Here is a 15686-nt window from a genome sequence, read left to right as displayed (position 1 = left end):
AATGTGCAGGTTGAGGATCAAGGGCCGATTCTTCAACTTCAGTATAATGAACGTGCACAGCCCACACTCCGGAAGCACTGATGATGACAAGGACGCATTTTACGCGCAGCTCGAACGCGAGTACGACCGCTGCCCAAGCTACGACGTCAAGATCATCATAGGAGATTTAAACGCTCAGGTAGGCCAGAAAGAGGAATTCAGACCGACGATTGGTAAGTTCAGCGCCCACTTGCAGACGAACGAAAACGGCCTACGACTCATTGATTTCGCCGCCTTCAAAAATATGGCCATACGAAGCACCCTTTTCCAACACAGCCTCCCTTATCGTTACACCTGGAGATCACCACAGCAGACGGAATCTCAAATCGACCACGATCTGATTGATGGACGGCACTTCTCCGACATTATCGACATCAGGACCTATCGTGGCGCCAACATCGACTCCAACCACTATCTGGTGATGGTCAAACTTTGCCCAAAACTCTCCGTCATCAACAATGTACGGTACCGGCGATCGCCACGATACAACCTAGAGCGACTGAAACAACCTGATGTCGCCTCAGCATACGCGCAGAATCTCGAGGCCGCGTTGCCAGACGAGGGCAAGCTCGATGAGGCCCCTCTAGAGGACTGCTGGAGTACAGTGAAAGCAGCCATCAACGACGCAGCCAAGAGCACCGTGGAACGGAATCGACGGAACGAATGGTTCGACGAAGAGTGCAGAACGGTTTTGGAGGAGAAGAACGCAACGAGGGTGGTAATGCTGCAGCAAGGGACCCGACAGAACGTGGAAAGTTACAAACAGAAGCGAAAACAGCATACCCGCCTTTTTCGGGAGAAAAAGCGCCATCTGGAAGAAGCGGAGTACGAAGAAATGGAACTGCTGTGCCGTTCCTAAGAAACACGGAAGTTCTACCAGAAGCTCAACGCATCCCGCAACGGCTTCGTGGCGCGAGCCGAAATGCGCAGGGATAAGGACGGAGGCCTCTTGATAATCGGACGTGAGGTGATCGAAAGGTGGAAGCAGCACTTCGATCAGCACCTGAATGGCGTGGAGAACGTGGGAGACCACCGCAACGAAGGAAACGACGACACCAGCGCAGCGGAGGACGGAAATGAACCAACTCCCACGCTGAGGGGAGTTAAGGCTCAAGCATCCGTCATCATTTTTCGTAAATAAAAAGCAGTTTTTTCACTGTAAATCAAAACAACGACCACGGAAATGTATTCACTGTATTCTATTCCTCATGTGGATCACAGTGAATCCATTTTTGTTGCAATAATGTTTGATTTGAACGAAAAACCTGCTTTCAAATGTTTGATGATGACGATGTGCTCAATGACGAATGGTTCAACGTTAAGGATGCCATTCATCAGCTCAAAACTGGTAAGGATGGTATCGCAGCTGAACTCATCAAGACGGGCCCAGAAAAGTTGGCCACCTGTCTGCACCGGCTGATAGTCAGGATCTGGGAAACAGAACAGCTACCGAAGGAGCTGGAAGGCGAAGGAAGGCGTAATCTGCCCCATCAGAACTTCAGAGCGATCACTATTTTGAATGCTGCCTACAAAGTGCTATCCCAGATCATCTTCCATTGTCTGTCACCTAAAACGAATGAGTTCGTGGAAAGTTATCAAGCTGGCTTCATCGACTGCCGGTCGACAACGAACCAGATCTTCACCATTCGGCAAATTCTCCAGAAATGCCGTGAATACCAGGTCCCAACGCATCACCTGTTCATCGATTTCAAATCGGCATACGAGTCATACGACTTCCCTGGGAAGCTAACTAGACTGATTAAAGCAACGATGGCCGGTGTGCAAAACTGCGTAAAGGTTTCGGGTGAACTCTCCAGTTCATTCGAATCTCGCCGGGGACTGCGACAAGGTGATGGACTCTCATGCCTACTCTTCAACATCGCTTTGGAAGGTGTGATGCGACGAGCCGGGCTCAACAGCCGAGGAACGATTTTCACAAAATTTGTGTGCTTTGCGGACGACATGGACATTATCGCTAGAACATTTGGAACGGTGACAGAGCTGTACACCCACCTGAAACGCGAAGCAGCAAAGGTCGGACTGGTGGCGAATGCCTCAAAAACAAAGTACATGCTGGTAGGCGGAACCGAACACGACCGGATCCGTCTGGGTAGTAATGTTACGATAGACGGGGATACTTTCGAGGTGGTGGAGGAATTCGTCTACCTCGGATCCTTACTGACGGCTGACAACAACGTGAGCCGTAAAATTCGGAGGCGCATCATCAGCGGAAGTCGGGCCTACTACGGGCTCCAGAAGAAACTGCGGTCGAAAAAGATTCACCCACGCACCAAATGGTACATGGTACAAAACGCTAATAAGACCGGTAATCCTCTACGGCATGGTTTCCCAAACTGTGAGTCGCGACCCCCCAGGGGGGTCGCCGGCCTTCATCCAGGGGGTCGCAAGGGACAGTTGAATAATTTACTGTAACATACAACATATGAGGGAATTTCTATGGTGGGCCGCCGAGCGCACGTCTACTGGCAAAAGGGGGTCGCGCACTCATATAGTTTGGGAACCTATTCTCTACGGGCACGAGACATGGACCATGCTCGAGGAGGACCTGCAAGCACTCGGAGTTTTCGAGCGACGCGTGCTAAGGACGATATTCGGCGGTGTGCAGGAGAACGATGTGTGGCGGAGAAGGATGAACCACGAGCTCGCTGCACTTTACGGCGAACCCAGCATCCAAAAGGTGACCAAAACCAGAGGGATACGGTGGGCAGGGCATGTTGCAAGAGTGACGGATAACAACCCTGCAAAGCTGGTGTTTGCTACTGATCCGGTTGGCACAAGAAGGCGTGGAGCGCAGAGAGCACGATGGGCGGACCAGGTGGAGCGTGACTTGGCGAGCATTGGGCGCGACCGAGGATGGAGAGCGGCAGCCACAAACCGAGTATTGTGGCGTACTATTGTAGATTATGTCTTGTCTTAAATGTGATGTTGAACAAATAAATGTAGTGTATGTAGCGAGTGAGAAGGTGGCGGACTGTGAAAAAATACACTAGAATTTAATAAAAATAAAACAATTTTAATGAAAAATTTGGCCGCCACTTGAAGTGACGAACTTTGTAGTTCTAGTTGAGTAAACATATGAAGGATGATTTTATACTAATAGATACATTTACTGCGTCTTTCAAAGAAAAACTTGGAATAAGCTCACCGATCATCAACAATTCGCTGGAGCCCCCCTCGACCTACCGCTAAAAGAGACACGATCGTGCAACACTATCTTTCGACACTCGCAGGCACAGCAAGGAACAACACAATACTAAAATATAAACATTCATGCGTATATTGGTTTCGTTTTCAACATAATACTGAACACTAAACACCCGCGCATTCATTGTTTTGATTTTCAATAGCGGACACAATCGATCATGCTGCGATACTCACCACTTACAGAAGCGATGCATGCACATGAAAGAACAACACAATCTCGCCTAATATTTACTACAAAAGACGCGACAAAACATGCAAAAGCAAACAATCGACCACCCACGTCAGATGATCACTCAATCATCATTCATAAAAAATAAAACACATAAAACATACAGTGTATCAAACAATTGTCCGTACAGCAATTTTTTGGTCAAAATAATTTTACATTCAAACGATCATAACTTTTTCATACATCAATCAAATACGCTGAAATTTTGATCAATCATGCACCATATATTAAAGCTCCAATGGTAAAATTTTGAGCGAGATCGAATAAGTTTTCTGAAAGTAATAGAACTTTTTGTAAAATTTATAAGATTTTTGAGCACATTTTTAAAACATTATATCTCAATATATACTCGATCAAACTTTTTCAATTTTTTTGTAATACAGCTTATACCTAAGGCTTTCGTATACAGCTTTGTTTGAGGTTTTGTATTCACTACAAAAAATATGAAAAATCTATATATGTTCAGAGTGTCATTGGGAAATTTATCATATTTTGATAAATAAAAATGCCAAGTGTTTTAAATGTTTTTAAACTTTCTTAGTGTAATATTTTTATACAGGACCTACTAAACTACATATGAAGAGTAGGTCCTATGTATTTTTCGTTCAGTTAATGCACTTTTATTGGTGGAAAACGTTTGGCAGATTTATATGTGCAAAATATGGTAAATTTTTAAATAGTGCCAACTACATAAGTACATTTTTCATATTTTTTGTAGTGAATTTAAAACCTTAAAAGTAGCTGCATATGAAAGCCTTAGGTATCAGCTATAACACAAAAAGAAATGAAAAAGTTTCATCGGATACATACTGAGATATAATGTGTTAAAAATATGTTCAAAAATGTTATAAGTTTTTCTAAAAGTTCTACAACTTGCAGAAAAGTTATTCGATCTCGTTAAAAATTTTACCAATAGAGCTTCAATATATGATTCATGATTGGTCAAAATTTCAGCGTTTTTGATTGACGTATAAAAAAGTTATGAACATTTGAATGAAAAAATATTTTAACCAAAAAAATTCTGTACGGACAATTGTTTGATACACTGTATATAAACAAGCAGATAAAAAAAACAGTGTGTAAGCTGTCAGCTAAACGACATACTGTGCCTGCCAGATTGTACGAAAAAGTGAAATTTGAGAAAATAAGTAGAAGAGATAATTTGCAAGATGCAATCGAACAGTGACAAAATGAAACAAAAATCAAAGTCAACGCTCATGGTGTCGAACTATACAAAGTCAATGGAAAAATATTTTAAAAGAAGACATCGCAAACAAAAGAATACAAAATATGACCTATGGTATAAGACTGAACTAATTAAATAATTGGAATAGAATCCACAGAAAAAGAATAACAAGGAACAAACTCACCGGATAGTTGCCTTTAGTTGGTGCTCTGAGTTTGCCACTGATTGCAGCACCATGACAGGTGGCACAAATTTCCCAAATGCAGGAGAACGTACGTCTGGAGCCGACCTACTGACCCTACAGATCGGAAATACATTCCAAGTCATAGGGTATTGGGATGCTTCGTTTGCATAGTCCTCTCGTTCGGCCTATCCCGCACTTTAACCAAAATACCAACAAATACACATCCCAAGTAACAATTCCATTGCTGATTGGTTCTGTTTGATTTTTAGTAGGGTTTTGTAACAGCAACAATTAAAACTCACAGTTGTATGACTACTTTTATGAAAACCATTGATTAAATGTTTTATAGTATACTTGATCCATAAAGTCAGATTTTGAGAGCAAACAAAACTCTCAAGATATGAAAATCTTCAGGCATTTATTATTACCACAATAAAACTGTTCAAACTCTCAACAGATGGCGATCCGTTCGATTAGTAACGACATCTGTTGGTGGAAAACCAGAAACTACGACACTGCTAGGTTTATTGCGGTCATCATGAAAGTAAACTTGCTTTCGTTTTATGTTCTCTAATTATGGTCGTCGTCATATTGAAGAATTAACTGACGTGAATGGAAAATAGTTAATTTTACTCAAATAAAAAAAAACACTACACCTTCTTCAACCAGAGGTTGCACAGACTGAACAATCACATACATGAGACAACGGACAACACACGAAACACCCAGTGGTCCAGTGGAGAATTTTTTGTTTGACGAAAAGTATTCACCGACTGGGGTGGGAATCGAACCCACACTCCGAGGCTTACGAAACGGCCAGACGACTGACGCCTCTAACCGCACGGCCACGAAGCCCACGAGCAATGAATTGAGTGCGCATAAGCTTACCAACACAATAGCTACTAAAATATTACTTTGAAATGATCGCTTTCTACTTACGAATGATGTATCCTCCTGAACTTTACGTGCCATCGAAGAAGCTTTTACAGAACAGTTTTATTGCTACTCTTAATATGGATTGCAAAACCTCTCCGAGAGTGATCCACTTAGCTGGAAGATGCTCTTGAAGAGGTTATCAAGAGGTTTTGATGTATACATCAGTTTTATTATAAGTCTTATAAAATTGGTCATGAAAATCTCTTATAGAGCCGAACAAAACTTAAACGTTACTTTGGTTGAACCAAAATTCAAGTCTTCAAGTGTACTACCCAGTCAACCAGTTATCGTATAAGATGTTGCATAAGATGTTAAAGTGGAGGCGATATGCGTACATTTTACATGCGCCTCCACTACATCATCTTATGCAACATCTTATACGATTACTGGTTGTCTGGGTAATCTTGAAAATATGTAAACAAAAGTGCCTGATTGGGATAATCTACCTCTTTTTGTAAGTAAGCAAAGCCAGTATAAACAAATGCAGTTTGGTTCGATGCTTTATTCGTCAGATTTGTGCCTTAAAAGTGTGCACTTTGTATGCAAACTTAAAATAGAATCTAGTGATGTTGGAAAATAGCAAGATCCAATATTGATAACGTTGATCTCGTTACGCTCCATTCTAATTTGATTTACCCGTGGTACGGATCAGTTCGATTTTAAAGGGCTTACAATAAAATATCAACAAAATGCAGTACAATGCAAGTTGAGTAGTATCTTAAAACTCTGATAAGCTAGACCCAATCCAAACCCAGATTTGGATTCCGCGGCCCAAAGATCTATGTGAAATACATTGCATAGTCCCTGAGACAGGAAAATATCAATATATGTACCGTGAAGTCACCTAATTCCAATCACTTTTTTCGGTTCCGCTCACCCCATTTGCTTTGCATGGTACGAACGGAATTAGGAACTGAAAAAAAAGAGATTAGATGTAGGTGCTGTCACGGAAGTTCATTTGCGTTTCGCTGTATTATTTTGGCGACTTAAACAGCTTTATCCATAAAATTGCCCAAACAATTAAGTTCACCTCATTTTCCCCAACCTTGGTACCGGCAGACAACAATATTCGTATTGGCTGCCTCCAGTAAAGTGTTTCTCATTCTACTCTCACCACCCACCATATCCATCCAAACAGATCCGGCTTATCCGGCAATATATGAAACATTAATTTCGCTCTAATAGAAAGCACCCATCCATGGCTTAAACCATACAGGAAAACCGAAAAAAAAACTTTGCCAAGAAGCCTTGTAATTCAATATGCCACGGGTAATTACCGGAAAAGGTTTTTGACACACTGCCCATTTTCCTCTCTCGCCGCGAACCAGTACGGCCACCACCACGACCACCACCAGTTCACGCAGTCAATCCTGTTGGAGAATATTGATTTTCCCTTAATCACCTTTGTTCGTCCTCCTCTTCATCCGTCGTGCTGCAAACATATGTTCCGGACCGGGTGTAGGCCGCCTCCCGGCGTCAGTCACCCGCCCTTCCGATTCCGAGCCCTTTTTCCATAATTAATGGTGTAATCTTGTAACGTGCTGAAGGCTGACTGACCGACCGACCGGGGATAAAGGTCATGCATTAAATCATCTACTCTATCGGCGACGATCTGGGTGGATTATTTTTCTTTAATCAAACTTTGGAGATAATGCAGGTGGGAGTTGTATAACCCAAGCAACACACTTGGACATTAATAAGTTCCTGCAATTTGTATGCAACTATATTGAAAGTTATGCCATTTAAACCAATCGTCTTATTAACGACTAAATTGCAACCAAAAAAAGCGCAAGAGGTGGAGCCAATATAAAACATCCATTCGTGATATAAACGGTTTTAATACGCAATCTAATTATAACCAAGATACAACTTATAGTCGACTTAAAAAATGGTAACCGATTCGACTACTAGTCAGCTAGTCACCACATTAGTCACTGCCAGTTATTATGCATCAACAGTTTCGTTCAGGTGATTAATAAATTGTGTGCATAAATATGCCGCAAATAAGGCTGACCGAGATCGTCAATTTGTGTGCCGTTCCAGATTTATCGGTAAGTTTCGCATTTTAGCTCCGTATTCTCAACGCGCCTCAGTCTATCTATCATTTTGCGACTGAAAATTTAGGCATTTGTGGTAAAAATTAACTCGCCATATTGCTTTGGTGGAGTGCATTTCAGCAGCTTATTTAATGTAACCATAAAATGCTGAAAATTAATTTTAAAATTTAGAAAGATACTATTTGCTGAATCATGTCTATGGGAATCCGTATTGACAAAGTACAACAATGCTGCACGTGGTCTTCGGAACCGCCAAACTACCTAAAATTAGATTCTTTTGACGCAATTCTATAGTTCGACCCAATAAGTCAACATTCGGGTGAATTGATTAAACTCACGCAAGTCAAATTGCCTTTACCTCCAACTAAAAATATATTCAAGAGTAGGTAAATTCAACCCAAGACTCCCTTCATTCAACCCAAATTTGGGTAAATCTTCATTTACCCTAAATTGGCTTATTGGCTTTAGGGAACCCCGTTGGATAGACGCATCTCTGTTTATTTACGACAATATCTGTGGGAGAGAGAGGAAAAACAACCTAATTTTGGGTAACTAATCAATTTAATATACTCATTTTAAGGTCCATTTATTACGTACCGAAAATTTCACGTTTTTTGTAAAAAAAAATGTAAACCCATTGTAAAATTTTTCGTGGGAAACTCCTAATATTTTTGTACGTTACGTTAGATTTCTCAAAACCCCATATATTCAAATCTTTCCAGTGGTAAGTACCAGTCGTTCAGTACTGCGAAAATGAGGCAGATTTTTTTTTATTGGGTGAATATTATACTTCCAATCAGATTTTTTTTTCTATTTTACTACTTTAATTTTATAAAATTTGGAATATGTCGATAAATTTATGAAGAAAAGGTTACATTTTATTTGTACATGACGTTATTTTTGAAACATTTTAGTTTTATATTTTTCGTGATCACAAAAACATTTTGCCGCACATTTTGGAACTTCTATCTCTCCTGTCAAATTTGTTCGTTATGTTCTAAATAAGTTCCAGATGCAACATGTTTATAACAATCACAATCAATGTTTTGGTTGATTTGGTTTGTAAACGGTTGTAACTAAGATTCGTTGAAACAATCAGTTACAAATTGGTTTCGCAAGTTTCAACTAAAGATGACGTTTGTTGTCATTTTGCTAGTTGTTATAAAACTGTTACACCTCAGTTTGGCATTAACAACAGGATTTTAATAGGTTTTAATTTTGTTTGTTTCATGAAAACTCAGTTGCAACATATTTGCAACGATGATCAATTCTATTTTAGTTGCAGGTGCTACTTGGGAAGACGGTTTCACCCACTTTACGCCCGCCGTAGCTTTCAATTTGTCTTACGGCATGTAATAAACATTAAGATAGGATTGTCTACCTTGTACAAAAAAAAACAAAATTAAGGACTATAAAAAGAAAAAAAAATAAAGAAAAAAAGAGAAAATAATCAAAAGAGTACAAAAAAAATAAAAATAACAACAAATAAATGAATTATCAATTAAGTATAAATTGTTTATTTAGAGTAAGGTGGGGCAAAAGTTCGACCTTAGTTGAAAATTCAACTTTTTTCAAGAAATCGAAGCAGATAAAAATAAAGGAATACCGTGTGGTGATTCTACCATCCATGAGCTAAAAACTTGCTGAACAAAGTTACGCCAAATGTCTTTTCAATTTTGAGTTACAACATTTTTTGTATGCGTGTGTCTAATTCGAACTCTTGCCCCACCACTGGGCCAAAAGTTCGAATCTAGTGTTTGTGGAATTCCACTAACCGTAGCACACTATTTCGACACTTTGGTAATCTGAATACCGAAAACCATTAATATTTGATGTTGGAACTGAAATACACTTTAAAGTTCGATCTGGATTTTACCCAAATCAGGGTTAAATTTAGTACCGTCGTGCGGGGCTTCTTTATACACTTTTTTATGGTTTTTCAACTTTATGACATTATAACTCCCAGAGTAGCGAATGGATTTCCACAATTTTTACACACGATAATTGTGAGTATGTATGTAGGATGTGTGCAAAATTTGAACTAAATCCATCAATAAACAAAAAAGTCGTTCATACACCAATCGGACACATCTCATATAGAACCGGATGGGGGCTACTTTGGACATTTTGAACTATAACAAAACTGCATTTAAAATTCCAGGGTTATTAAGAAAATTACCTTGTACCGTTACTGTAGCATACCATATCAAACATGATTTCAATAAAAATATACGTTTTTAGATGGTTTTGTGCTACCTTTGGTATTATGAGCAGCGTGATATTGTAATATAGACAGCCTGAAAAAAGAGACCATCAATCCTTTATTTATCTGAAACGGTCATTTATAGTGTATAACGATACAAATATTTGATTGTATATGCTACGTTGATACATCTTGGATGAATTGATCAACCCTTTGAAATTTATGAACTGTATAATCAAAGCTTACAGAGCAAATGTTCTGATACGATATGTATGTATTTTTGGTGTACTCGATGTTTTTTCGCCTCCTGAAAAGCAATAAAGGTTTTGTTTCAAAAACAATTCCAGCTAAATGAAGAGGTAAATATTGCGTCATAATAGTCCCAAAGACATCAAACAGATTTGAACCATATTTTGAATTAAAAAAAAACATATTCAAAAGTGTACAAAGTAGCCCCGCATTTCAAAAGTAGCCCCGCACGACGGTACACCGAAAATTAGTAATTTTCCGCCAAATTCAGATGTAACAACATTTTTTTCAACTTTGGTCGAATTTTCTCACTAATTCCATCATTTTTAGAGATAATATATACATTTTGCAGAATTTAAGGTTTTTACCTAAAGTTGCTACATGACTCGAACTCTTGCCCCACAATTCGAACTTTTGTCCCACTATGTGTAAAATATGATTTTCAAACTTTTTTTGCAAAAAGTTATACATGCTAAAGCATCTTCAAAATATACCTCGAATTCGATTTCATTACAATTCCATTCCATGCGTTGGAAGGACCTTTTCGAATTATTGATCAATTTTCATAATTTTTGGAGTGAAAGACTCTTTTTCAAAAAGGCTTCGAACAACCTTGACACCCGAAAGGAATAATTTGAATTGAGCTCGAAAACTTCAAAAGAAACTCTTGTCCCACTCGAACTTTTGCCCCACTTTACTCTATTACTTATTCATTTTCAAGTAATTCTATTTCAAACTATTAACCATTTTTCTGTTTCTCTTTCTCCTCTTTCCCTCCCGTACAGGCCTTGGAAATCTGAGGCTCTCATTGTTGGCCATATAGACAATGACCGAAGACTCCGATTCGATATCTGAGGAAGAACGTAGTTTGTTCCGTCCTTTCACCCGTGAATCATTAGCAGCAATCGAGAGACGCATCGCCGATGCCGAAGCAAAACAGCGCGAATTGGAAAAGAAGCGAGCCGAGGGGGAGGTAAGCCGCCCGTGTTATTTCTTTCGATAATGTTTTTTTTTTCAGTTTTTTCTCCTATACTCTTCTGACAGTATTACAATATACATATCGATATATATTTCCTAGAATACTAACCAGCTCCGTAGACAGTACTTGCCGCTATACTGCTTTACATAAACGCTTTCAATGCTTTCCTGGCCTCGCTGTTTATACTCCCCTCTCCTGAGCTTTTACCCGAACTTGAAACTGAAATTTAAATAGTTTTCTCCCTAACGTGCCTTCCCATGCCCTTGTGCCTTTACCTCCGCATCACCCTACGCTTTCTGCTTTGATGTAATTTTAGTCTGCTCTGGCCCCGTTTTTTTTTCTGCGTGCTACAACTTTATCTATCTCTTTTATCATCTGTGTTATTTCCGCTACTCAACGCTTTGATGCTCAGTGAACAAAAAAAAAATACAATTCCAAAAAAAATACCATCATTCGCAAGTAAACATTCAAAATTTTCGTCTCCCTCTCGCTCCCTCTCATCATTCTCGTTAATCTCATCTCATCTTCAACCAGCAGAACCCATTTGCGTTCTGATGCTCGATATCGTTATACTTTTAAGTGATTTATTCTCAACATAGACAGTCATAAACTATATTTCCATCAACTTTGTACATATTATGGTAATCTGTTCATAAATAGTTCAAATTTTGTTTCCATTTTTCTGTTTTATTTTTTATTTTTTTTTTGTTTAAGGTTTTATAAGGATTAAGTGTTACATCTTAAGTACTTTGGTAGTGGGTTGTAACTGATGATGTACCAGAAACCTCCACAAACAGAACTTTCAGAACAATACGGTTGATACTGAGCAATTTTCACATTTTTTTGAATGGTGAAAAAACGAAAAATCTGCTTTTTTGCAATACAGATGAATGTAGCAAAGATTTTTAGAATTATGTCATTTTAAACATGTTTGCTTTAGCAAGAATATTATTTCTTATTATCATAATTCATTTAGATTTGTTTGCCTTAACTTCGCTGAGGGAAAGAAACAACAAATATTCAACATGAAAAACTTTGCAGCGTGAAAAAATAAATAAAAATTAAGCTTTTTAAAAATATGTAAAGGAAACGGTTAACTAAGACAGTTTTCTTAAACAATATCCCTGAAAGAATTAAAGTGGGATGATTCAATGACACAAACAAATATATTGTTTGCTCCTAAAGTATCAGTTACGACCTACTTCTAAAGTGAGACTGGAAGAAGTAGTTGAAAACCATCACGTGCCTTAATATTTACAAATTACATAGAGTAATCCCACTGGTCGTTGCCACTTGAATATTGATGCCAATTTTCTCATCATCTAACATCGAACTGTGTTCCTAGTAGTGTACAAGTTCATTATCAACAAAAATACATTAAAAATACGATTGAATGCAACTTTTTCATTAATATTATGGAAACCAAACTCGGATTTAGTCAGGGAATTTATTTAATTTAAAGTCATAACAGTGATTCTTTGAATTTCGCGAAGTTTGATCGAAGTCTTTCTTTTATTTTTACTTCACGTCTCAAGGTTGATTATTCAAAATAGTGTTCTAGTATCGTAAAATTCCATAAAGAAATAACGATATGTATCCAGATTGCCATTATATAGTTTCTTTTTAATCCATATATCAATATTTCATCTACTAGAATGATTGATTCCATTATTATGTTAATATAATCCCAAGAAACAAAGTGTAGAATTAGCATTTAAGTTAAAATACACGTTAATATAAACAAAAAAGAAACAGAAGTAGCTGAACAACAATTTTTAAGTGATTTCTCCCACTCTTATACTTGGGATGCTTCTTAATCCTTTAATGGAATTTGTGAATACATATAAAGGAAGAATTTATAAATGTTGGCATCGGAATTCACATAGAAATTGCTTTGAAAATTTTGCAGGTAATTCCTTTAGAAAGCATTTAATCAATTCTTAGTTTCCTATAATAACTAACTTCAACAATGGCTTTGAAAACTTTTTCTGTAATTTCTTCTAGAGTTTATATGGCAACTTCTCTGTGAATTCCTCCTGCAAAATCTTTCTAAATTGCTTTGGAAAATCCTTTAGTAATGACATTTAAAATTTCTTCGACATTCTTTTGGAAAATTCTTTGACAATTATCACATGAATTAATATATCATTTTTCGCATTTTCTTTGGAAAATGATTTTTGGAATTCTCTGTGAATTTGGTGGAATTTCTTCTCCAATGCCTTTGGAAATTCTTTGAGCTATATCAATTGAGTTTTATCCAACAACTGCTATAGGCTAGGCTATAGGATTATTTTTGTGTGGCATTTTTATGGAAACCTTCTGCGGTGAATACTTAAGTTTATTTTTTCGCAAATATTTTGAAAACTTTTTTGGCAATAACTTTGGGAATTGATTTGAGTTATTATTTTCGGCAATACATCCGGCTATTCTTAAGGAAATTCTTTAGACAATTGTTTTGGGAATTTATCAGGCAACTTCTACGGGATTTCCTTTATTATTTCTTTCAGGATTTTTTTTGTGTTTCCCGGAAATACCATTGGTAATTCATTTAGCAAATATTTTGGTATTTCTTTCGATAGTTCTTTTCAAAATTGACTGATTCTTTAGTCAATACGATCGGATTTTTTTTTGACAATTTTGTGAAGTTTCTTCGGCAATTTCTCTGAAAATTCCTCTGGTTGGTAAATCCTTATGGGAATTTTATAAGATATTCTCTCACGAATCAACAAAAATCAGGAATATACAATGTAATGGCTGAAGGAAATCTTCAAGGAATTTCCAAAAACCAAGGGAATTGACAGAGAAGTTTTCAAAAAAATTGTAGAAAATCACAAAGCAATTTTCAAAAACGTTCGCAAAATGTAGGCAAATAACTAAAAGCATCATAACGGAATAATCAAAGAACATTCCAAAAGAATTGCTCAAAAGTTGTGTTGAATCTCGCAGGAATGGTGGAAGGACATCTCACAGCAATATTCGAAGAAGTATGCAAGGGAATTGTCAAAGAATTAAAAAAGACGATAAAAATTATAAAGGCACTTCCGAAAGAATTCCATATGAATTTGCCGAAAGAAATCTGAAAGGCATAGCCCAATTAGTTTTCGAAAGAATTTATGATGGAATTTCCAAATGAATTGTCGAAGTAATTCTCAAGAGAAAATCCCAAAAACATTTCCGGAGAATTTCACATCAATATTGCCAATGGCATTGCAGAAAAAAAAAGAAAAAGAAACTGCCGAAGGAAATTATTATGCTTCTTATTATGTGATGGATTTTTAAAATTCAGAAGTGGCTGGAAATATTTCCAATGGAATTCTTGCATTAAATTCAGACAACAGAACTGAAATAGATTTCCGGACACATGAAAATTTGAATAAACATAGATAATTATATATGATTTTTATGATTTTTGAATGAAAATCGAGATTTTGGATTTTAACAAGAATGTATTTCTAAAGGAGCCTCTCCTGAAATCCATGGATTTATGCAGGTATTTCAACAGATCAAAAAAATGTTACTGGCTGTTAAGAGTTTTTGATTATTGTTGGGGATCTTCGAATATTCCTTTGAGTTCTCTCGGCAATACCTCCAGAAATGCTCTCGGAAGATCCTCCCGGAGTACATTCTGAAATTCTTCCTGGAGATTTCTCAGATGTTTCTTCAGGGATATATCCAAAACACCTTTCGGAAATTTCTTTAGGATTTCGTTTATAAATTATATGAGGATATCCACGAGGAATTTCTCCAAGAATTTCATCGAGAATTCTCCAGGAGTTCATATGAGATTTTTTCAAGAAATTTGTCAGGATTTCTTCGGGAAAATCCTCTAAGAGTCTTCGAATGCTTTCGCTTCCCACGATTTTTCTGAAATTCCTGCAAAAGTTCTTTCGATATTTTCTCCAGTTTTTTTTAAGAATCCCTCTAGGAGTTTAGGAGGCGGAACCTCTTAACGATTTTTTAGAAAATCGAAATGTTCTACAAAAATTCTTCAAATGTGTGTATATTTCATTTAAGAGTAGAGCACCTTGACTTTTCGAACACCGATTTTTTCAGGCATATCCGTTGAACGGTTCTATGAAACGTTGCTCTAGAGTAAGTGAGCTGTGTACTCCAAATACCTTTTCCTTGTTTGAAAGCTAGGGATATCTAGGAGTTCCGGGAAATTTCTGGAGTGCATTCTGCAATTTCTCCCTGGAGAAATTTATAAGGATTTTCTTTGAAAACTTCTCCAAGAGTTCGTTGGAAAAATACTCCATTAGCTCACTTTAGCAGTTATTTCTACATTCCTTCCAGAAATTCTTTCTGGCTCAATTTTTTTTAATTCCTTCATGAGTTTCTAGAATTTTTTTGTGAGAAATTTCCAGAAATTCCTTTGAGAGTTAATCCAAAACTTTTATCG

At 37.5% G+C, this 15686-nt stretch overlaps 1 protein-coding gene across 50 annotated transcripts in view; it reads left to right on the top strand.

Moving 5' to 3' along the window:
- Positions 1–15686, top strand: part of LOC109421922 (sodium channel protein para) — a 521170-nt gene that overhangs the window by 176847 nt on the left and 328637 nt on the right. For all 50 annotated transcript variants that reach the window (XM_062855155.1, XM_062855169.1, XM_062855173.1 and 47 more), the window contains exon 7: positions 11094–11281. In XM_062855155.1, coding sequence (XP_062711139.1) covers positions 11135–11281 — 147 coding nt within the window. In that variant the 5' untranslated portion in view covers positions 11094–11134. The remainder of the gene's footprint in view (positions 1–11093; positions 11282–15686) is intronic.

Source organism: Aedes albopictus, chromosome 3 (genome assembly GCF_035046485.1).
Source record: "Aedes albopictus strain Foshan chromosome 3, AalbF5, whole genome shotgun sequence".
Lineage (NCBI taxonomy): Eukaryota > Metazoa > Arthropoda > Insecta > Diptera > Culicidae > Aedes > Aedes albopictus.
This window is presented reverse-complemented; position numbering and strand designations above follow the sequence as displayed.